This window comes from Sinocyclocheilus rhinocerous, unplaced genomic scaffold (assembly GCF_001515625.1).
Source record: "Sinocyclocheilus rhinocerous isolate Xijiao unplaced genomic scaffold, SAMN03320098_v1.1 scaffold785, whole genome shotgun sequence".
NCBI classification, from domain to species: Eukaryota; Metazoa; Chordata; class Actinopteri; order Cypriniformes; family Cyprinidae; genus Sinocyclocheilus; species Sinocyclocheilus rhinocerous.
This window is the reverse complement of record NW_015660521.1, coordinates 977,941-1,002,381: the sequence shown is the minus strand read 5'-3', so window position 1 is coordinate 1,002,381 and position 24,441 is coordinate 977,941. Positions and strand designations below refer to the sequence as shown.

At 36.8% G+C, this 24,441-nt stretch overlaps 2 protein-coding genes across 9 annotated transcripts in view; one reads left to right on the top strand and one right to left on the bottom strand.

Annotated features, from left to right (window-relative positions):
* The window catches only part of LOC107725315 (disabled homolog 2-interacting protein-like), a 104,693-nt gene extending 86,454 nt beyond the window's left edge, over positions 1 to 18,239 (top strand). For 7 of the 8 annotated variants that reach the window (XM_016534541.1, XM_016534540.1, XM_016534544.1 and 4 more), the window contains 10 exons: positions 1,438 to 1,582; positions 2,300 to 2,444; positions 4,683 to 4,919; positions 5,531 to 5,732; positions 6,457 to 6,635; positions 8,245 to 9,118; positions 10,842 to 10,994; positions 13,848 to 14,050; positions 14,288 to 14,375; positions 16,053 to 18,239. In XM_016534541.1, the coding sequence (XP_016390027.1) occupies positions 1,438 to 1,582; positions 2,300 to 2,444; positions 4,683 to 4,919; positions 5,531 to 5,732; positions 6,457 to 6,635; positions 8,245 to 9,118; positions 10,842 to 10,994; positions 13,848 to 14,050; positions 14,288 to 14,375; positions 16,053 to 16,220 (2,394 nt within the window). In that variant the 3' untranslated portion in view covers positions 16,221 to 18,239. The remainder of the gene's footprint in view (positions 1 to 1,437; positions 1,583 to 2,299; positions 2,445 to 4,682; positions 4,920 to 5,530; positions 5,733 to 6,456; positions 6,636 to 8,244; positions 9,119 to 10,841; positions 10,995 to 13,847; positions 14,051 to 14,287; positions 14,376 to 16,052) is intronic. The other variant, XM_016534542.1, reaches the window with a different exon arrangement.
* Positions 18,240 to 22,141: 3,902 nt separating this feature from the next.
* LOC107725312 (uncharacterized) overlaps positions 22,142 to 24,441 on the bottom strand; it is an 81,187-nt gene continuing 78,887 nt past the window's right edge. Inside the window, exon 13 of the mRNA XM_016534530.1 lies at positions 22,142 to 23,723. Within this exon, the coding sequence (XP_016390016.1) occupies positions 23,506 to 23,723 (218 nt within the window). The 3' untranslated portion in view covers positions 22,142 to 23,505. The remainder of the gene's footprint in view (positions 23,724 to 24,441) is intronic.

Here is a 24,441-nt window from a genome sequence, read left to right as displayed (position 1 = left end):
GAGTACATGCCGCTGAGGTGAGGGGCGGGACGTTTTTAGATGCGCAGTAGAGGCGGTTTAGCCAATCACAACACACTGGGCTAGCTAACCAATCAGAGCCCAACGCCTATTTCTGAGGGAGGGGCTTCATAAAAACAGGAAAAGATCAGCCCGTTTCTCAGAGAAGGGACAGAGCGGTGTGGAATAAAGGTAAATTATGTGAAAAATAATGTGGGTTTTTTTTTTTTTAAAACGAAGCATTAACACACGTTAGACTGCACCCCATAAACACAATCAAGCCTAGAAAAAAACCAGTGAACCACCCCTTTAAGTAAATTACACTTCCTGTAATTACATTCAAGAATGTTTTTTTTTCTCTCTGTGCAAAAGAAAAAGTGCAGATGCTGTCATTATTCACTTAAGATCTTTCCAACAGGCATAGCTCTGAAATCTTTAAACTTGATCTTGATCATCTAAAATGTTCAACTAGTAACAATTAAAATTATCTTAAGATATTAGATGGTTTTACGAGTTTTTAAGTATAGTGCACAAGTCTTCTTTTATCTTGCTTTTTGTACGTTTTGGAGCTCTGAATGTAAATTAAGCCTATAGACTATAAAAGACCTCTCACAGGGGCCACATGAGAACAAATCATTAGCATGTTTACTCGTGGGCTTCTGAGGTCTTGGATGTGCTCAGCTGAAACCGATACTGATGCAGTGAAGGCGGAGCCGAGACATGAGATACGCATCATGAGAGAGGAAAAACAGGAAGTGAGGCAAATAATATTACAACAAGACCTCGCTGAACTATACAATGTCCATTATCCCACGATCAATACGCTATCACTGTGTATGAGTCATCTCCCCTGCTGGATATCCATAACCGTCTCAATCTGGAACACGTCCTGACTGGAGCTGCTGTGTGTCTCCTGGACTCCAAATAAAAATTCGGCCCATCAGATGCATTTGCTGTTTTCCAGGTCATCCAGTCAGACACACGGTTCTGGATGGTTCGGAATCAAATGTAGGACTTCAAAAACAGAGTGATCAAAGATGGGCAGATGGGGAAAGAAAGGAGGAAACAGACCAGAAGCTGCACAGTAGACACAAAAACAGCCTTTTCCTTTGAGTTTTTTTTTTGTGTGTGTTCTAAAGCCAGCATGATTTGTGTGCCATTTTTGTCAGTTTTATATGCAAAAACAACTATAAATGTAGTTGAATTATCTGATAAGGTATGAAAACTTTCTCAAAACATTGATGTGTTTGTCTAAGCATCCCAATCAGTCAGATATAGCAACAGTTGCTCGACCGATGAGTTTGGGTGAAACTTTGTTATCTGACAAATGAGAGTCAAGGGAAAGCATTTATAATTTAAACTAAGGTTTCAAGCAGTTAAAGTCTATCTCTAGGAATTCTGCTCATCAATAAAGACTTCTTAATGTTTTGTCTCCCTCAGGACTTTCTGACAGATCTGATGATGTCTGAGGTGGATCGGTGCGGAGACAATGAGCATCTCATATTCCGTGAGAACACACTGGCTACTAAAGCTATAGAGGAGTACCTGAAACTAGTGGGACAGAAGTACCTTCAGGATGCTTTAGGTAAAGAAAACATACTGACTTTGTGTATACGTCTCTGTGAAAATTGTCATTCAAATCAAAGCAGTGCAATACTTTCTTTACAATTTCTGCAGACCATCAAATATGCTTGTGAGAATATATAATCAATAATTTACTGCTTTTTTGTGTGTGTAGTCTGTGTTTTTGAAGTTCTGTTCAATTATTTAAGATATCAAGTCGCATATGGGAGCAAAATTAAGTGAGGAGGGGAAGCTTTAGGCTTGGTTTCCCCCAAAAGAGTTTGTTTGATGCTGGGAAAATACTTTCAAAAGTTTAGTCTCTGAGAAAGTGATGCAGTTTACATATAGCATAGTTTCAGTTGCAGTTCATTTTTGTGCCTTACGAAATGAAACCAAATCTTTCTTTGATCAATTTATTGTCTTACAGAATGATATGCCAGTGATACATTTTCAGTTGATTCAAGTGATGTAATTGAAATGTGTCTAAACATTTACTGCAAATTCTTCAAAGATGGTGTTTATTTTGAACTGTAAAATAATCAGCCCTTGTTAGGCATCTCATCTCATGAGTACATTTTTAAAAATATTTTTGCAAAAGTAATATTAATTCCTAATGTTAATCATGCCTTTGTTCAACCTGTGTAACTGTAACATATAAGCAGCAGTACAGTTCTGCAGAAGGCTGCACGCTGTCTGTGCTAAATGAGGTTTCCGCATTGTTTACTTTTATTCGTCCCAGGCGAGTTCATCAAAGCCCTGTATGAGTCAGACGAGAACTGCGAGGTGGATCCGTCTAAGTGCTCCTCCAGTGACCTGCATGAGCACCAGAGCAACCTCAAGATGTGCTGTGAGCTGGCTTTCTGCAAGATCATCAATTCTTACTGGTAATGCCATCAGATTCACTGCTCATATCAGTGTATGCACACAGCTCATCTCAACTGCCTGGCCTAGACAGATTTATGGAAATTTTCTTTTTATTGGAAACATCCTTAGTGAAAAATAAATACACACAAATTTGAATTACATTTATTTCATGCTAAGTATACTACAGATACATTTACATATTTATGTACTTAATAAAAATACCCTGCAATTGTACTTTTGGTATACTAAACTGGTGTACTTAAAGTCTGCTAAATTGGAACTACTAATGTTTTACTTAATGCACTTTAATTGTACAGAAGTAGTGCTGAATTCTAACTAAAGATATACTTAAGTATATTTGATTGTGCTAAAGTGGAACTATTGCAAGTATACTTTAGGTACACTTTAAATGTCTTGCGTTTAAAGACTGATATTATTCAAAGATCATACAATCCTCAGCAATAGTGATGTTAAAACACATTTTAGTTTAATATTAAGAAACGTGCATTGTGCACATGTAGTACTCCAAATAAAGTTGAATTATAATTTTTGTATCAGTAAGTTTCCAGCGATATGTGTGTGTGTGTGTGTGTGTGAGTGTGTGAGTGAGTGAAATATTCTTAAACAGTCTTTATTTTATATGCAATAGAAATATATTTATACTGTATATTAAAATGATTATTAAATAAAAAATAAAAAAATTACATTAAAATGTATAGTGTATTATATGTAATATATGAAGATAGATAGATATATAGATAGATAGATAGATAGATAGATCTCCCTTCGGAGACTGGGCCGCAGGGCAGTATTCCAACATGATAACGACCCCAAACACACCTCCAAGACGACCACTGCCTTGCTAAAGAAGCTGAGGGTAAAGGTGATGGATTGGCCAAGCATGGGCATCCTCAAAAGGAAGGTGGAGGAGCGCTAGGTCTCTAACATCCACCAGCTCCGTGATGTCGTCATGGAGGAGTGGAAGAGGACTCCAGTGGCAACCTGTGAAGCTCTGGTGAACTCCATGCCCAAGAGGGTTAAGGCAGTGCTGGAAAATAATGGTGGGCGCACAAAATATTGACACTTTGGGCCCAATTTGGACATTTTCACTTAGGGGTGTACTCACTTTTGTGGCCAGCGGTTTAGACATTAATGGCTGTGTGTTGAGTTATTTTGAGGGGACAGCAAATTTACACTGTTATACAAGCTGTACACTCACTACTTTACATTGTAGCAAAGTGTAATTTCTTCAGTGTTGTCACATGAAAATATATAATAAAATATTTACAAAAATGTGAGGGGTGTACTCACTTTTGTGAGATACTGTATATATATATTAATAATAGGCACTGTTTAGGTCATGGTTTGAATCTCAGGCAGTCAAGGAACTGATAATATATATATATATATACCTTGAATGCAATGTAAGTCATTTTGTATAATAAGCATCTATCAAATGCATAAATGTAAATGCTTACAAAAAACATGCAAGAATATTATGACTTGCGAAGCTTTTAAATTATTTCTAGGCAGATCCTGGATTAGCAATTTTGTAATTTCTCCAAAAAGCCTATGATGCCTGGCATAGTAAGATTAATAGGAAGTGAGAGGTCTCCATCTGTCCTCATAGAGACTGTGCTGTTCCTTAATCATCACCTACGTATCTGCAAAAGCATGCTGAGATATGAAATTACTCCCTCCTGCAATGGCCTAGTGCAAGATATTCTATCAGGGGAATGTAATTTTTCTCCCTTTGAGGAGTATCTTAAACAGAATCTTGATAAGTTGTGTCTAACTCTGCCACGGTTTTGTTATGCACCATTTTTTATGTCTCCCTGTCTTAAAAAGAGCAACTTAAACAGCAGATTGTGGTGAGCTAGAGGCCGCAGCAGGGGACGTCCTTACGGCGCTGATGTGAAAATTGAAGGCGGGCGTAACGGTTAAAGGGTGTAGCAGTAATAGTGTTGTGGGAGAGGATGTCATCCCGTGATGTTAACACTTAATTAAATGCACACGGTGACTGTGACTCGATGTGGGAATGCAGAACTGAGTGGGAGTGTTGTTGTTTTTGGGCCTGTTTGTTACTAAACAGTTACTCAGCAGTGCTAGACAAGATTTCAGCTCGCTTGTTTGAAGTCATCATTTACTCACCCTCATGTTGTTCCAGACCTGTATACTGATATTTTTAGCTGTAATAAAAATGTGGTGTTCGCTCTGATGGTTTCTGCTCAAATCACTTTGTTGTGTTTTCACTCCAGCGTGTTTCCTCGGGAGCTCAAGGAAGTGTTTGCATTCTGGAGGCAGGAGTGCAGCAACCGAGGACGACCGGACATCAGCGAACGCCTGATCAGCGCATCTCTTTTCCTGCGCTTCCTGTGTCCTGCCATCATGTCGCCCTCACTCTTCAGCCTCATGCAGGAATATCCAGACGACCGCACCGCCCGGACACTTACGCTTATCGCCAAAGTGACACAAAACCTCGCCAACTTCACCAAGTGAGTATATTTGTTCATGCAAATAAAGGATATATACCGTATATATACAGTATATGAAGAGTTTGGTTCCCAAACGCGATAAACGCCATTTTAAAAAAAATTGTGTTTCCGCCAAAATCAATATTGTATCTGGTCGGTATTGAAAAGTAAATTTTTAATTTTAAGCAAAATGCGATATCCGCCGAGTTATTATGTCATGGTTTCATCCCTTTTTTTCCAAACCGCAACAAACGCCAGAATGCGATATATCCGCTCAACCAATCACAGTGCACCATTCCACGCACTGTAAACTGTAACAACCAATCACAGCGCACCATTCCACGCACTCTAGACAGTAATGGCGGCGCTTTGAATATACCCGGCGTCCAAGTTTTCCTAATCTATTTTGTACTTTGTGATCAACTACATATTTAGTTATCATCAAAAAGTTACATCATTAAGCTATAACATATGATATGATACTGAAATGACAATGAAATTTGATGTTGATCATGAGTTTTAATGCATTATACTTCTGTGGTTGCAGTTAGTTATGTAAACATACTGATAAACTGTTGTGGATGGTACATTTTCATCAGAGCAAACTGTATTTACTGTGTTTTATGTTGTAGGTTTGGCAGTAAGGAGGAGTACATGTCCTTCATGAACCAGTTTTTGGAGCACGAATGGACCAACATGCAGCGCTTCCTCCTGGAAATCTCCAACCCAGAGACCATCTCAAACACAGCAGGCTTCGAGGGTTATGTTGACCTGGGCCGTGAACTCTCCACTCTCCATTCTCTCCTGTCAGAAGCCGTTTCACAACTCGATCAGGTGAATGTCTGCGATTGAACAAATATCATTTTCTCACAGAAAATCTTACTATCACATCTCAGTGTAATTTGAGGTAAAAAAAAAATAGCTAGTAGATTCTGAAAAATTACAAAAAGCTCAATTTAGTTTATCAAGTGATTATCTGAGGAGAATGGATTTTTATTTCAGATAAAATACAGACAATACTGGCTCTAAAATCTGACTGGATGAGCCACAATCAAAGCTAGTGATCTCAAATGTGAAATAGCTGATATTTGCATTTACATTTATGCATTAAGCAGACACTTTCATCCAAAGCGACTTTGGATAAAAGCAATACATCAAACAGCCAACAATCGTTGTAGTACACAATGCCAGATTTATTAGACAAAATGTACACCAAGTTACTAGAAACCATAAAATAGTTACAATTTTAAAATTCAGATTGCTGTTAGGCTGAAATGTGCACCATCAATAGAAATGTACGGATTTACACCAACTGACCAATTTGGTCATTAGGATTCACATTCCACCTGTGTTCAACCTAACAGCACCCATTTAACATATTAAAATCACTGTAAAGCACAGCCTCTCTTGTCTGCTTCAAACTGTACTGGAATAACAAGCTAATATTTATTTTAAGTGTTTTTTCTGTTGTAATATATTGCTTCTACTCAACAGAGTGAGTTAACAATGCTCTATCAAGTTTGAATTCAGTCATTCACAGTTCTGTATTGTGTTGTAGAGTACTATCACTAAGCTGGGTCCTTTAGCACGGATCCTGCGGGACGTGAATTCGGCCCTGACGAACCCCACCGGAGCCCCCATGGCGTCTCCCACCGAGCGTGTGGGCTCCCCCACTCTACCCAGCAGCAGCCTGTCTACCGGTCTGCAGAAAATGGTCATGGACAGTGAAATCACAGGGTAAATCAAGGCCAGACTTTTCAGTTTCATCCTAGTCTAGATTGCAGATTAATGTCCTTCCAAAAGTAATAAGAAATATCTAATTTAACTGGAAAGCTAAAATACTAGTCTTGTTTTGCATTACTTATGCTTCTAACTGAGGAACCGATAAACTGAAAATGCTTTAAAAAAGTGAAAACTTAAAAAAAAAAAATCTCCAAAGAATTCTAATTCTGTGGGCTCTGGGATGTGATCTATGTGAGTTGATGGCTATTTACTGTGGCAGTCTGTGAAATGAGGGAAATACCTTTAAAGCACTCATATATTTAGGTGGGAGTCTTAAACACGACACTGTGAAATGCAAATTAAGCTGAGAGGGAAAACTGCAAGCTAGTAAAATCTTTATCATTCTGTTGTGGAATACGGTAAAAATTAAGGTGTAAAATGTGTCCCAAGCAAGGCTCTTATAAAATGCCATATCTTCTCTTGCTGCTCTACTGATCACCAAGTGCTTTCAAAGAAGATTACTTTCATCTGAAAATATCTTCGCGTTTTAATAGTTAGTTTTCAGATCTTTTACTACCTATTTACTAACTATCTCTGTTGCATTAATTTTCTCAGCTGGAAGAGCACAGTAATAGCAACGTCAGGGTCATGGGTTCAGTTCTATTAGAAACATGCATACTGTTTGAATGCACAGTCAGTCGCTTTGAATCAAAGCATCTGTCGAATATGCATGAATGTACAGTACTGTTTAAAAGTTTTGGGTCTTTATGATTTTTTTATGTTTTTCAAAGAGGTCTCTTATGCTTGGCAAAAATACAGTAAAACAGTAATATTGTGGAATATGATTAAAATTCAAAGAACAGTTTCCTATTGTAAAACATTTTAAAATGTAATTTATTCCTATGATGCAAAGCTGAATTTTCAGCATCATTACTCCAGTCTTCAGTGTCACATGATCCTTCAGAAATCATTCTAATATACTGATTTGGTGCTCAAGATAAAAAATGTATTATTGTATTGTATTATTATCAGTGCTGAAAACAGTTATTATTATTATTTTAATATGTTGAAACAGTTAATACACCTAATATTTTTCAGAAAGCCATTATACATTGTTTTCAGGATTCTTTGCTTAAAAGAAAGTTCAAAAGAACAGAATTTATTTAAAAAAGAAATCTTTTGTAAAATTTGCACACAGTGCTGAATTAAAGTATTAATTTATCTCCAAACAAAATCTTACTGACCCAGACTTTGAACGATAGTGTAAATATAGAAACTGGCAATATAATGCATGCAGTTAACATGGCCAGTTTCTCCATTAGAAACAGATTTGTTTTGACTAAAGAGCACCAAAACAAGACATTGTTCATACTTTCCTTTTCTTCAGGGTGGTTTATTCTCTAGCACAGTAATCAAAGACATATTTTATTGTAGCTTTTTTCTGTCATGAGACTTAGTTTGCATGTTTTGTCAAAGTACAGTGTTAGGACTGTGATCTGTCACATCAGCACACACACACACACATCCATTAGCCATGCAAATGAGCTGGATTGGCAAACAATGAGTTTGATTTGAATTAAAGGACAGCTGTGATTTTCATTTTGTCCCGTTGCCACTTGGACAGGTTGGTGGATTTCACTCGGCTGCCCTCACCGACCCCCGAAAACAAGGATTTGTTTTTCGTAACGAAGAATTCTGTGATCCAGCCGTCGCCTGCCCGCAGCTCCAGTTACTCGGAGGCCAACGAGCCAGATGTTCAGATCCCCAACGGCAGCAAGAGCTTGTCAATGGTGGACCTGCAGGACAGTCGTTCTCTCGAGAGCGCTCCCAACACCTCCTTCAGCGACCCCATCAATGACAGCCAGACCTCTGTGGGCCAGGGCACAGGAGTGTGGACCACCCGCACCGCTAAGGGCAACACGCCCAGCGGTCCGACTCTGAGGAGGGCAGGTCAGACCCCCACCACACCGAGCACAGAAACCGCCCCGGGGAGGTCCCAGCTGCTCGCCCCGCTCTCGTTCCAGAACCCCGTGTACCAGATGGCCGCCGGATTGCCCCGTGCGGTGGCCGATTCGGGATCTGAATGCCAGAGCTCCATCAGCTCCCAGAGTAATGCAGAGGAAGCAGCTACCGCGGGGTCAAAGCACCCATTCCTGAGCCAGTCCAGCACGGGGGCCAGCGGCGGGGACGAGTTCATTCGGTGTTCTGGAGAGTTCACCCGCAGACAGCTGTCCCTCACGGAGCCCCAACACCAAGCCAACGTACCACGCCAGAACAGCGCGGGGCCGCAGCGCCGGATAGACCAGCCTCCTCCAGCCGTCACAAGGGGCCGCACTCCGCCCAACATGCTCAACACCACACCGTACCCCCGCCCCTCCAGTGGAAGTATGATGTCATCATCTCCTGATTGGCCAAGCAGCGGCACCAGACTGAGACAGCAGTCGTCGTCCTCCAAAGGGGACAGTCCAGAATCCAAGCAGCGCACCCTACACAAACAAGTGAGTTCATTTTTACACTTTTTTTCTTTTTGTCTTTTGATGAAAATACCCTTTAAATTTTACTAAATCATACACACGATCATGTCATATACATTAATTTTAGTCAGTTTTGCTCTGGCTAAAATTTTACTCGACGAAAATAACATTTTAGTTCAAAATGAAATATTCAAACATTGTTTGTTGAATAACGCAGATTTTATTCATTTATTTTATTTTATTCATTTATTTTACTTGTTACAGTTCTAATATATCCAAATGTCTTTTAAAAAGTTTTTAACATTTTGTTTTATTTGTTTAAAATTAAATTAAATTAAATTAAATTAAACGTTGTCAAAAATTTATATGTAAAACTAGTGGCTATAATGGGACTAGTGTATTTTAGCATCATTGAGATACTATTATACTATTATTTTTAGAATAATTTGATTATTTAATAATTAATATTAATTATAAATATTTTATTGTTATTATTTTATTCATAGATTTTATATATATATATTTTCTGTTTTAAGTTTAGTTAGTCATTTTTTTACTCTTTTTTTTTATTTATTTATTTTAATATGGCTATATAGTTCATTTTTGTTGTTATTTTATTTTGTTTGCCATTACGGAACCCCGCACATGACATGCAGGGGGTAAAAAAAACAAGATATTATTTAACTACAACGAGGAAATGAATTAATAAAAGATAACCTTAATTAGTAATTTGTGTGAAGTTATTGCCATTATATTTGTTTTTTTCCACGTCATGTGCTAGCCTCCATATGCCATTACAAAAAATGTTGTTATTTATTTATATATATTTTTTTTTTTAGGAAATTAAACCTATGATTTTTGCCTGGACAATAAACTTTTTTAGAAAATAGATAAAATAAAAAGATAAGACCCAAGTTACATCTGGAGATCAAAATATCATTGAGGATTGAGGGTTGGCTCTTCTTGAGTTATCCTAATAAGCAGCCACCTAACAACCCAACAGAAAACCCTAGCAACATACATGCTAAAAAGCACTCCGAAATCCACAGCAACTGCATAGCATCACACAACGACAATTAGAATTGTGGCGGCAGGTTTTGCAAGGCAGGCGCCATTCACATTTTTTTCAGAAATATTATAAACCTAATCATTGTTATTATTGCTACAATCAAGAAAAAGATACTTTTCAAAGTTCCATGTTCTCAAGAGATAGCATTTTAAAACCGATCACATCCTTTATGTCTCAATAGGTCTGTGAGTTGCTACATTCCCATAGCTAATTTAGATACCACTAAATTAGCTAGCGCTCGGCTGATATCCTTAAAACAAATTGACACTCAGATCTCTCAGGGGTTAATGAGTCTTTTGGTGCATTGATGGTGCATCGATGCTCTTAGGTTGAGACGAACGCGCAGCCCTCTCACCGTCAAAGGCAAAAGGAATGGAGCAGACAAGCAGAATTAATTGCTGGAGCGCAAGCACTGCGCTAGTGATTAAATGGCTGCTCACATTATCCAGACTGTTACTTTGATGTCTGTGGAATGAATCTTCATTAAAAAATGATCAAATGTTTTTCCTAGCAAGCACAAGTGTTGTTGTCACCTTGTAAAGTTTTAAGGCACTTGTTTGTTTGTGTGCATGAGTGAAAACTAACAAATTTGAGAGTAATATAGATGTTAGAATGGCTAATTATAATACAATTATGTATTTGTGTGTGTGTGTGTGTGTTTGAATGAACTTTTATTAGGCTCCATCTCCTGTGAATCCCAATGCATTGGACCGCACTGCTGCTTGGCTGCTGAATATGAATGTGCAATATTTGGAGCAGGAGGGAATTGACCCAGATTCGAAACACCGGGAGGACTTTCCAAACAAGGAGGATCTCACCCCAACTGAAAAGGTAATAATGAAACCTCATCCTGCAGCTCGGCAGCACGAAAAACAGCAGTATATGCAGAAATACAGCAGGCTTACTGTTTGTTTGATCAAAACTGGCCTCCCACGGGCACACAGACAGGAAGCGCTTGCAGACAATGATGATTTCTTATAAAATATATCAGCTAGTTTCACTATTTGTCATCTCTGGAACATAATGGACTTTCTGTGAGGACATGTTTATGAATATTATTAACGTCATGCTGTTGCTGCTAGAATGACCAATCATGTAAACCTAATTAATATTCATTAGCTCAGCATTTGCCATAATGCCATTCAAAAAATATTTTTATTTTTTTATTAGTACTTTTATTCAGCAAAGAAGCATATAATCGATCAAACGTGACAGTGAATATGTTTATAATGTTACAAAAGATTTATATTTCAAATAAATGTTGTGAACTTTCTTTTCATCAGAGAGTCCTGAAAAAAATGTATCACAGTTTCCACAAAAATATTAAGCAAATATTAAACGTTTTCAACATTAATAGTAATAAGAAATGTTACTTGGGCACTGAATCAGCTTATTAGACTGATTTCTGAAGGACCATGTGACAATAAAGACTGAAGACATGGCTGCTGAAAATGTAGGAATAAATTACTTTTTAAAATATACTAAAATAGAAACAGTTATTTTAAATTGTAATAATAATAAATATATAAATAATAATATTATTTATAAATATAGTAAATAAGTACGGCCTTTGCGAGAGTGAGACTTGTCAAAAAGTATTTGAAAAATCTGACCCCAAACTTTTAAACATAGTGTAAATTGCTATCTTAAAAATTTTAAACCATTTTCCAAGAAACACTGAACTGTCCAAGGTTTTTGTTCTGAGTACCCAGATTTGAGGATATTTTAGGCTCAGATCCAGTTGCTTAGTCACTGCATTGTGTCCTAAACTGATACGAGGACTGTGGATGTCAAACTGCAGACAGGTAGATGTCATTCGAAGAGCAAGACTGCAATTGAAACAGACTTTAGATGAAGCTGACTTTTGATCTCTGTAGTGTTGTAATTTAGGAGGACAGGCTCAAATCACTATACTGCAATAATGGAGAGCACACGCCTGGCTCAGGCTTGTCTGCCGTCTCTTTCCCCGGCTCTTTAATGAATAATGAGCCCGTCGGAGTGCACTGAGTGTGTACACTCACATACTCAAGCTTCTCCCTCAGCAGAACCCCACTGCATCTGTGCTGTGTGAAGCTGTTAATGTAAGTGATACTGTGAAGATTGGTTGAATCCTCTACAGGGAATGTAGCTTATTGCACAAGTGTTTTAGTCTAGATGCAAAATCACAAGACGAAAAAACACAGAAAACTAGGCTTATTATTCCAAGTTTTTGCATATTTATAAAGCAGTGGGTTTCTGTATCTATAAGCCCTTAACCAAGCAGAATCTCAAGATGGAGACTATCAAGAGTGAGTTCTCAAAAAATTTCTTCTCCATACGACTGCATAAAACATTTTGTGCTACACTTTCTTAGTTTCTGAATTGCCTGAAGCAACAACACAGCAAAAATAATTGTCTAAATCAGTATGTCTGTCTTTTTTTTTTTTATATATATATATAAAATATGTAAACATCCCAAAAACAAGATCAATTTACTTGAAGAGCTAAAAATTTTAAGATATGCTGTCTTTATTTCTAGTCAATGCAATAAAGACAAGCCTTTTAAATACAAAGTTCTGTCATGAAACTCTAGATGGCGCAGTCCGATAGGTGGCAGACACATTGATTTCAAGTTGACTTTGGTAGTTGTTAGCAGCATACTCTACTGTGAGCTACAGGATTGCCCCAAAACACATGAAAAGTGCATCTTTGAAATATTCAGTAGCACCTATTTAGATATATTTCATACAGCTTTGCTGGATTTCCCGGGCTTAGCAGACAGATAGGGGATGATTAGCAGGGCTCTGTTTGTGTAATATACAGAGTTCTGGCATGAAACTCTAGATGGCGCAGTCCGACAGGTCTAACTCAATCTGACCTAATGACATCATTATCACATGGCACAGCTGATTGGTTCTCTCCTGTATCAGTAGCCAATGAGCTCGCTGCTCAACATTCAGATATATAACTAGTGCTTGCTGTAGCAGTTGCAGCACACTTCAGAAACCCTCCACCTTCCCCAGCTCCACCTGTATAGATCTGCTATGGGGTTATTCATGTATGTTATATATGGGGGTTATTTCATATATGTTATATGTGCAGCAGCAGTATTTCTTACATGTTCACAGCAGCATGTTGTGGATGTATTGGCAGTAGCAAGTCTGTACTTGCTCTGCCGCAGCAGCATAGCAGATCTTTTCCGCCAAGACCAAACACATTAACATTGTCATGTACATTACCATGCTAAACCCTCCAAGAGTTGTCATGATAGGTAAAATAATGTACATGTATGCATGTGGCAGACACATTGATTTCAAGTTGACTTTGGTGTTGTTAGCAGCATACTCTACAGCAGTGATCCTCAAATCTGGCTCGCAAGATCCACTTTCCTGCAGAGTTTAGCTCTAACCCTAATCAAACACACCAGAGCCAGATTTGAGGATCACTGCTCTACAGGATTGCCCCAAAATACATGAAAAGTTAATCTTTGAAATATTCAGTAGCACCTATTTAGATATATTTCATACAGCTTTGCTGGATTTCCTGGGCTTAGCAGACAGATACGGGATGATTAGCAGGGCTCTGTTCGTGTAATATGCATTTCAAATCACAGCCGTACACACCCGAGAACTCCCTCTTTGCACAGCTTTTGTTGCTCTCTAATCCTGCTATTAGAGTTTTTCATTCTCTCTTTCTCCTCCTCAGTATCAGCAGGAGATTGCTGTCCTGCAGGAGAAGCTGCGTATTTCTGCTAAGAAGCTGGAAGAGTATGAATCTCACATGAAGAGCCAGGACGACCAAACCCAGAAGATGCTCCTGGAGTACCAGGCCCGGCTTGAGGACACGGAGGAGCGATTACGCAAGCAGCAGGATGAGAAAGAGCATCAGATGAAGAGCATCATCACCAGGTGACGATTTAGTGTGGTCTTGTGATTAAAGATCTGATCTAGAAACTGAAACATTGTAGGTTCAAACCCCATAAGTGGTGATCCATTAGAAATTACTAGGGTTCAAAATGTACTGTTTGAATATGTATGCATCCTACATAAACTTCTGATGGAATTTGAAGTATTATTCTCTAGTTCAGTTAAGCACTGAAGTAGCATCTGTAGCATAAAGATGGATGTGGCAATTTTATGTTTCAGGTTGATGTCAGTTGAAGAGGAGCTGAAGAAAGATCACGCAGACATGCAGGCAATTGTAGACTCCAAACAGAAAATCATCGAAGCCCAGGTGAATTAAATATAAGATCATTGTTTTTATGTCTTTATTAATTTACATTTTTTTAATAAATAACATTTTCAAGCCAAGGCAATGTTTGCTGTAATCAAATAGTTTTCATGATGTCGTTCGATTGATGCTTTTGCATCTAGAATCTTAATTTAAGTGAAAAAAGACACGCTATACTCCATCGAACACTACTTTAAACAGCATTTAGCAAATATTTGTATAATTATTATGTGGTTTAATGAGCTCATATTAAATGAGAGACTAAAAATATTTGGTCACACAGCAGTGGTATTTGCAAAAAAAAAAGTGAACTGCAAAAAAGACTTAAAATATACACTTTATCATATTTATACTGTTTGAGATCAGTATGATTTAAAAAAAAAAAAATTTATATTCAGACTTTTATTCAGCAAGGATGCATTAAATTGATTAGTGACAGTGAAGACTTTTACATTGCTACCAAAAAATAAATAAATGCTGCTATTTTTAACTTTTTATTTATCAAAGAACCTTGAAAAAAATCTTTCATGGTTTCCGCAAAAATATTACCAAACAACAGTTTTCAACATTGATAATAATGAGAATTTTTCGGAGCATCAAATGTTTTTTGAGCAAGCCAATCATTTTAGAATGATTTCTGAAGGATCACGTGATGCTGAAGACTGGAGAAATGATGCTGAAAATTCATCTTTGCATCACAGGAATAAATTACATTTTCAAATATATAAAAATAGAAAAAAAATTTGTAATAATTTCATAATATTACTATTTTTACTGTAAATCATTTTTTAAAAAATGTAAATATATAAATGATAACTGTTTTTGTGAGCACAAGAGACTTTCAAAAACATAAAGATAAAGATAAAAGACATTCTGCACTCTTTTTAAGCTACTAATCAAGTAAACAGATTTGTGACGTTAATCATGTTTGTACAAAAAAAAAAGAAAGAAAGAAAAATGTATTCCATTGAAGCACAAGATGCTTTTTGGATCATTCTCAAATCAGGCTGGAGAAAATTATTATCAGTCCGTGTCAGCTTGAGTGCAGCTGTCATTAAAGCAATAGGGATGCATACTGAATACTAAAAAAAAAATCAATGTTAACTTTTCACTCAAGCTGTTATGCTGTCAATATCATTTAAAGTATCATTTTCTATAAAACAAGAAAAAAGCACTATTTTCAATAATGGTCTCAGGTGTTTGTATTGACTCATTTGCAGGGTCATAGCGCCCTCTTGTGTTTGGTTTAGATTTCAGCATGATGTTGTGAGTTGGTCTCTGAGGTTTAATGGTGTTAATGTATCTGAAAGTTTAATGATGAACGCCTGTGTCCTCCGGGGACAATCAGCGTCTCTCGTAAACAGTTTGATGAGCATAAAAACCACCCACTGTGGACTCGCTTTAGCACTCATCAAAATCATTAAAGACTGTTTACATCATAGATTTATTTTATAAAGACAATGAGAGATTACTGCTATCGCCGCATGAATTTTAATTTAAACTCTGTGAATTCATTTTATGGTGTTTAGACGGCGTAACTAGTCTGTAATGTTTAAAACTAGAGAGTGCCAGTCACCTTACGTCCGTTGCGGAGAAGAAAGACTTTAATTAAACATTAAATATCATGCACTGTTAATCACCTTCTCCTATCTGACCTCCATTAATGGTCACTCCACACAGGAGAAGAGAATCGCATCCCTGGACGCCGCAAACGCCCGGCTAATGAGCGCTCTGTCTCAGCTGAAGGATCGTTACAGCATGCAAACGAGGAACGGCATCTCTCCCACCAACCCTACCAAGCTGCAGATCACAGAAAACGGTGAATTTCGGAACAGCAGCAACTGCTAGCGTGGACACAAACACAACACAGGCCTAAGGGTCTAGTGATGGACAAGGGCTATGGGTAACTCTCTTACAATACGGCGGGGTTCAATTGACTTCACAAAGTTCCTAGTACTGGGTCGAAAATAACTCTTGGGAACGAATTGGATAGAGTTGCACAATGTTGTTTTTTTCATTCAGAATATAAAGGCTAATGTGTCTTTTTGAATCCTTTTAGATTATTAGCCACACACAGATGTCCCATGATGCTTCATTCATAGCCCTTGCCACGAGAGCCACTCGGTCACCGATGTAAGCCGTGACCAGATTCTGTATCATCTCTAGATTTGAACTGTGCATATACGTACATCTTTTGATTGGGCTTGGCATGATAATAATGTAATTATTTGTTGAAACACTATTTTCCGCTTTCTTTTTATTGTGTACATTTCATGTAAACGTCACTTTTGTTGCTTGCGTCACTCCAGGGCAGCAGTAGCACAAACCGCTCGCTTTTTTTGTAAGGTTAAAGAGAGGACTTTTAAACATCGCATTTTGTTGCATACTTTTTTTGTATGTGCTTAACATTTTAGTCTATACAGCGGCGATGCGCCTCTTTAATGTATATAGTTTTTTATGGGCTTTTCAGAGAAAAGAGATTTTCTTTTTTCGTACAGTGTGTATTTCCTGTGCTGAGGTCTGCTGTACTTTATTCAGAAGAAAAGCAAAACGAAACAATGTAAGCTCTGATTGTATATTCAGGTGCTGCTTCTAGACAGGGCAAAGACGACGACACACTTTAACCCCTCTGCTATCAACGCCGTGGATAGAAACGTCCTCATACTGCTTGCTGTTGGCCAGTATTAGACTCCGTATCCAACATCGTACCTGCAGTACAATCGGTGTGTGTCCCCTACGATGTCTTTCTTCCACTCTATGCACTTTCTATAGCATTAGAATGGACCCTTTAACCAAAACCTGCTTCTGTGGACTTGTTATAAAGGCTATTCAGAGCAGCAAGTACAAAGCATATAGCATTCAGCACTTGAGTTGATGTGTGAAGGGTACGTGGCTGGTTTTTTACTTAAAGGTTGTGATGTTTTCTGCTCTTCAGATGCAGTTTGCATCAAACGAGTAGCACGGCAATAGTTGCATCAACCCTGCTGCTGACAGACCCTTTGCTCCGGTATCAGGCGAACCTGTTTTAGCTTCACTGAACTTTATTCAAATCAGGTTAGTGGAGAAGAGTTTGAAGACTGTCAGTGTTTCTTTATGTATAAATATTCACATTGGTTTATTTGGGACAATAATTTTGGAAAAACTGCAAGGGCAAACCACTTTGTGTATAAACGTCATATCAGACATCTCCATTTTTTAAATATTCTCTCTGTTTTCGCTATATTTTTTGTTTTTATTTATCATACAAGCTCGAGAGAAAGTATGCTCTGTTTAACTGTTTTTTGGAATTGATTTTTTGAATTTATGTTTTAAATTATGTTTAGTTAATTTATTTATTCAGCTACATTTGTTGTTTTAACCCCAAAATTAAGAGTACTTGTTGAAGTTTGAATGCTGAGTGTGAACAGAACAGAAGTTGAGCTCATCTTTTCCCTATTCCTAGTTTTGACGTGACGTCACTCCCCTACAGGAACGCCCATCTGGAGGGCAAAACACACCTTTCCGCCACTGACCGCAAGTTATTGTTATGAGGCTTGTATTAAGTAGTAATATAGACACTATTACTATATTATTGAGGCCAAATTCAGTATACACCTTATTAATGATGCATACGTTGTACAGGCATGCAGATGAACCCAGAATGGGATCATCTGCTTGCCTAAACAAAGTATGAACAGTATCATCAATAAGGTGTATACTGTTTTTGATATTTTCATATCACTCTTTTAATACATTAAGGTACTTTAAGTGTTTTTCACATTAAACATTTTTGAATGTCCCAATGTTTTTAGTGATCGAAATATTGCGGCAAATGGCCAAAACTTGCATTTTTTTCCCCCACATGTCTTTGATTTATTCTTTTGAGAGGTGATCTAAATATTTGTGGCTTGGAAATGGATGGAAAATTGACAGGCTTGTGCTGCAGTTCCATGGATATTTTGCCCTCCAGGTCTTCGAGCCAGTCACGTGACTGAAAACTATGAATTGTGATGTATATCCGGGTGAAATGGCTTCTTGAACGAGAAAAAATGTAGGACTGGACTTGATTTTGTTGGTGGGGAATTGAGTGGATTGTTGGATTGTTTGCTAATTGCTGTGATCACATCTGAGAAGAGATGTCGTTGCAAGGGGAGAGCACATGAGGATGCATGAATTGAAAAAAAATAATAATAATAATGAATCATTTATAGTAAACACTGCAATATTCCATAAAAAAAATAAGAATTGACCAATTTTGGTTTCATGGTGACTTTACATTTCTTTAAAATTGAATTTTTTTGGGGGGATGTTACAATACCACTGGTGTGAGGTTGAAGAAAGAACTGTCTGTTTATTCAAACAATTGAGTTCGAGAAACCTGTCTGAAAACATTCATTGTTTTTGCAGTTGCAGTTGGTTAGGCTAGTGATGCAGAAATTACATACTTTACTTTTAAGACTTAAGGTGAGGTCTCATTAACCACTGTTAGGCAAATTTTCACAGGCAAAATCCAATCATTACAAAAGCAATCAGTAATTTCATGTGTGGGCGATAAATTTCCCAGTTTGCAATGGGTTCATGCTGATCACGTGAATTCGCCAACGCTGACCAACAGAAAGCTGCTTGGTTTGAAAGTGACTTCTGTGTGAGTTAGGCTTCATGTGTCACTACATTATTCAGAATAAACAAAGGAAGTTTTTTGCCTGTGAACTTTTGCAGAAATTCCGATAATGTGACCACATCTTTATACTTGCCTGTTTTAATACAGAGAAATTGAAAACAAGCAAACAAAACATGTCTGGACTTCCTGTAACAAACTTTTGAAGGCAATAGTATGGCACATTAAAACACTTACTTTTTTTTTTTAATGGGTAAGCAGAGAAACATCAAATTTTCATTTTTGGGTGAACTATCCCTTTAATACGTTATGTGAAAGTCAAAGGGCTGCTGTTTAGTGTCACTTAATTTAAAGGAAGACTGCTTTTTCCTGTTTGGCATGATTATATATCAAAAACCATGTAAAATCTCCACAGTGTTTTCTGCTTTACCTCTACATCTTTTGTATGTATGTTTCAGAGCTACGCTAACAGTTTTGCCACATGTACATACATGATCAGAAGACATACCAATATATGAGAATTCATTTGTGTTGAAGAAAATGTTCAGTGCAATTCATGTACAATTGCCTCTAGAATTATTAAAGTTTTATTTAGCTATTTCAAGGTTCTTACTTTATTTGTTAGTTTACTGTACAGTCCGAGAAAAATTACTGTTGTTGAGAAAAAGATATATTGTTTCACTTGTGTAAAGTTAAGTAAATGCTATGGACAGAATGTATATATCCATGTAGAATGCCATTGTCAAGATGGGTGCACTTCAGTGAGTGCCATTCAAAATAAAAGCAAAGTATTTGTCCATGAGTGTCATCACTAACGTCTTTCTTTAAAACATCAGCTGTGGTATAATAAAATAAAATATTTGGGATGTATTTAAAGCAAAACCTTATATTTTATAAAAAAATACACTGCTACTTTTGAATGTAAATCAATGGAGAAAAATGTTTTTGTGTAATTATAGCTAACTGGACCATGCCAACCAAAACCTTGACCTCTTCATAATGGTAAAATCACAGTCTCTTTTCAAATGTAACAGTGTTGTTTGAGACCATAGTGCCATCTAGTGCTTTTCAAGTGGATGTGCACATATTTTTTGTAATTGATTTTTTAAGGCAGATGTATATTGATTAGATATAGGATATTGATCCAGTTTATAGCATTTATGATGTTTATACAAACAACTGAATCATAATGACAATCTAGATTTGAATTTTCTAAATAAAAAATAAATAAATAGCAGTGCTTGAAGGTAGAAAAATAGTATATATATGCATTATATATGCATACAAAGACCTGAAATATTAAAATAATATTCGTGATATACTGTATCAGATGGTTTTGACAGAACTGTGCACAAGTTGTACATTTATTTATTTATTTAAGTTTGAATTCAGGGATGTCAGCCTTTTTAATATTAAATAATATGCAAACAAAACAGCCTCTTGCTGATTTCACGTCAGCCTCATAAGTAAAAGGGACAAATAAATGGTTAAATAATATGCAAGCAAGACGAGACCAATCACAATTCATCATGAAGGTTAATGTAAGAAAAAAGACCAATCGAAATGCAGTATGCAAACAGACGATGACGTCGACGAACTTGGTTGCATTTTGAACGCCATCGATGAAGGATTTAGCAACGGAAGATTTACGAGTTTAAATTTAATCTCGAATTTCTTTGCCTACAACAACTGAACTAGATTATACACCTAAAACAGGTAATACATACAGTTTGAATGGAGCAGTTTGGACTGAATTAAGAGCACAAATGTCACGTAATATGTAAGGTTTGTTTATTCTTGAGACGTGGGACAAAACAGGTCCAGCAAGGGTTTCTATCAGAAATAGTTTACATTAATTCACTGTTAAATATTTAAATGGGGTTTCCTGTGTCCTCAAAATCACTTTCAATCCTGTTATTGTTATGTGTTATCCTAGTATTCTATTGTAGTTTATTAAAATGTAGAATTTTTAGCTTTTAATGTTTTGAGCGTTTACCTTTTATTTTCTGTTTTATTTTATTTTAAAGTTTTAGACCTTTCATTGGTTTATATAGTTTTTATACATACTCAATAGTTAAGCTAGATATTAAATTTAAACAAGCTGAAATAACCTGTTTTGTTAACATTATTTATTTAAATTTTTATGGTGTTAGTTTCAATGAATCATAATAATTGATGGCGGACCACAATTTAAATGTTTTAAAAGCACAGCAGCTTTTAAATTCATATATGAGGTATTACTTCCCATAAGAAAAAAATTGGGAACCTATGACTCAAATGCTAATTCTGTTCTGGGTTTTAATTTAAAATCAATCCCTTTAACTACCAAAAGCTCGTTCCTTCCACTTCTAGGAACTTCTAGGAAGTGACAATATGAAAAACAGCTCAATCATTGCTAAGTATTAGCAACAGATTTGATGAATGTTGTGATTTTTTAAAAATATATTATCACTTTAAAACATTCCATGCTGATTGATAATAATCTATAAATATCAACACTACAAATTATGCTTTAAAATATTTCAAAATTAACTTCAAATTGACAACTTCATGTAAGCAAACTGTCAATCCCTCACTAGGCAATGGATAACTTTAGCTCTTTATTTCCATCATGTTAGTTTTTTCTGATCAGAGCATATTTCTGAAAGTCTGCTATATAGCCTAAAGTAGGTCTAAAAATGCTTTCATAAATTACAAGGTTATGGAACTTAAACATAAATGAGCCCACTACATGTGCAATAACCCCAACTGGAATTTCCAGTGCTAATTGCATAATACGTTGTATGTTATACAGCATGCAATCTATTTCTGTGAGTAGTTTGTATTTAACTCACGCTTGGATAGAGCCTTATTTATTAGTTTCCAGAAAGCAAAAGTCTCCACCTTGCATAAGCTCTGCTGACTCAAGTTGTGTGGTAAGGATTTATTAATTTATTTCAGTGCAGATGGTTAGAGCAATGCAAACGGCTCAGCACATTTGATTCTGGGTCTGTAGACATATATACAGCTGATTCACCTTGTGAAACTTTCTAAGGAATAAAAATGGGCTGATATTAATTACCCTTATTAGCTGTTGTGACTGTTATGTCGGTGTATGCTGCATCAGACACTAAATATATATGCTGTTAAAACTTTAATTTGCATATAGAAGGACAGAGTCTAAAGAAAGACAATTCACTCACGTCTCTTTGTGCTTTCTGATTGTCAGGTTTTATTCATTTATAATATTTATTGATAGTATTTTATTTACCCTGGCTCATCATGAATGTAAAGCATTTGTAAATATGAAATACATCAAAAAGCCCATGAGCCGCTAAAGATTTTGGCATTTCTTTGAGACTCGCGCAAGGAAAATAAAATTATTTGAAAAATAACCTGATTGCATGATATACAGTGTGCTGAATTTTTAATTGTTAATCTGAATGGCCATTCTAATTGTGTTGCTTGGCGATGCATTTTTTTTTTCTTTCTGTGCTTCATAATTATCTAGTATTTATTTGGGGTTTGTGGGACTTTGTGCTTTAGGAATGTACTTATCATCCTGTGTTAATAAGCAGTCCTGAATGGTCATATCTGCACTGATGAATGCATGCCAGTAACAAGATGATGTGCAGGTTACATTGAGCTAAAGCTGTGCATGTAATGAACCGTTTATGCTTTATTTAATGGTATGAATGGAGAAATATTCCAAATATATTAGAGATGCACTCTGATGTATCATCAAATATAGTTTTACCATGGTGTGAATACCATATGCACTGCAATAAATGCTGCAATGTCTTTACAATGGTAACATTTACTCAACAAAAATAACAATTTCTACAAAAAATATTGAAATAATAATAATCATAATATACAATACTTCATATTTCCTTTCAGGTAGACTGATATATGTATATTTGTTCAGTGTGACAATTTAAAACCTCTTTCTACATTCCATAAACATAATCTCAAACACAAGCTATAGAGACATTCATTCGGCGATTAAACATCTTTTCCATCGGTTTCATCTACTTGTTACAACCTCAATGGCAATAAAATGCGAGAAAAATGCAGCAATGAAAGGAAATGTAAAAACAAGTCTTCAAGAGAAGAAGAATAACTTGGCATAAGTAGGCTTCCGTGATATCGACCGTTTGTTGTTCGTTAAAACAAGCTGGCTAAGTGCAGTGCTTGTACCTCGGTGAGCGCCGAAACTACAGAGAAAGTAGAAATGCAAAGGAAATGAAACCGCATCTATATATTTCTCCACTTTCTATAGAGTTTTGTGTAGAGTGAGCTGAAACTGAACTTAAGTTGTTTTTATTCTGTTTTTGGTATAAAGTTCAGGCGATCAGTGATGCTAGTAGACGAGCAATAAACTGCTCGTCTCATGAAGATGTCGTTTGACCTCAGCGCAGCCGCCGCCATTTCCAAAAAAGATTTCAGCACCGTGAGGCTGGGTCCGTACGGGTTCAGGCCACTCTCTGTCCGTCTGCAGGGTTCAGCCCTTTGGCCTGCGTAGACTAGGATCGATATCAGGACTAAGATGGGTTTCTAGGCGCTGGCTTTAAGCAGGCTGTTGGCTAGAAGGCAGAGCAGCAGCGTCAGTGTGCTGAGGTAGCAGGCCGATGCGCCGTCGCACCCTTTCTCGCCCTGGCAGCGTGGCTGCTCGCACAAAACGCCCCTAAAGCTGGGCGGACACACGCACTTCTGGTTCTGGATGCAGGAGCCGCCGTTCTGACACAGGAGGAGCTCGTCGTCGCACACGTTTGCTGGGAAGGACAGAGGGGAGATTCTCATTAATGATGTTACATGTCTCTAAACATAAAGATGATCTAAGTAATCATTTGTCAGGTGCCCTTGTAACACTACTCACAGATCTGCAGATAGATCATGTTTTAAGGGATTGTTCTGTTGTCTTAAAGTTAGGTTACATTTTTTCATCCTAAACGTCAGTATTCATTTAGCTGATATCTTTTACTCGGAGTGATTTAAGGTGTTCACATTGGCAGTTAACTGGAAAGGATTCATTTTCAGTGAGAGGGACCAAAGGTTATCTATGTTTGCTTTGTTTTTGTTTTTTTGGTGAACTTGTGGGCCAGCTGTCTGTAAACTAATATATGTACACCGCTGTTCAAACGTTTAAGGTTGGTAAGATTTTACAAATATTTTTGAAAGAAGTCTTTTATGCTCACCAAGCATTTATTTGTTCAAAAAATTATTAAAATTTAAAATAAACTTTAAGTATAATTTGTTCAGTGTCACATGATCCTTCAGAAATCATTCTAATATGATTTGCTAAACAAGATTTCTCTTTATTATTAATACTGAAAACAGTTGTGCTGCTTAATATTTTTGTTGAAACTGTGATACATTTCTTTTCCAGGATTCTTTGATGTAACGAAAGCTCAAAAGAACAGCATTTATTAGAAATTGTCTTTTTTTTTTTTTTGTAGTAATGTGAAAATCTTTTACATCAGTTTAATGCAT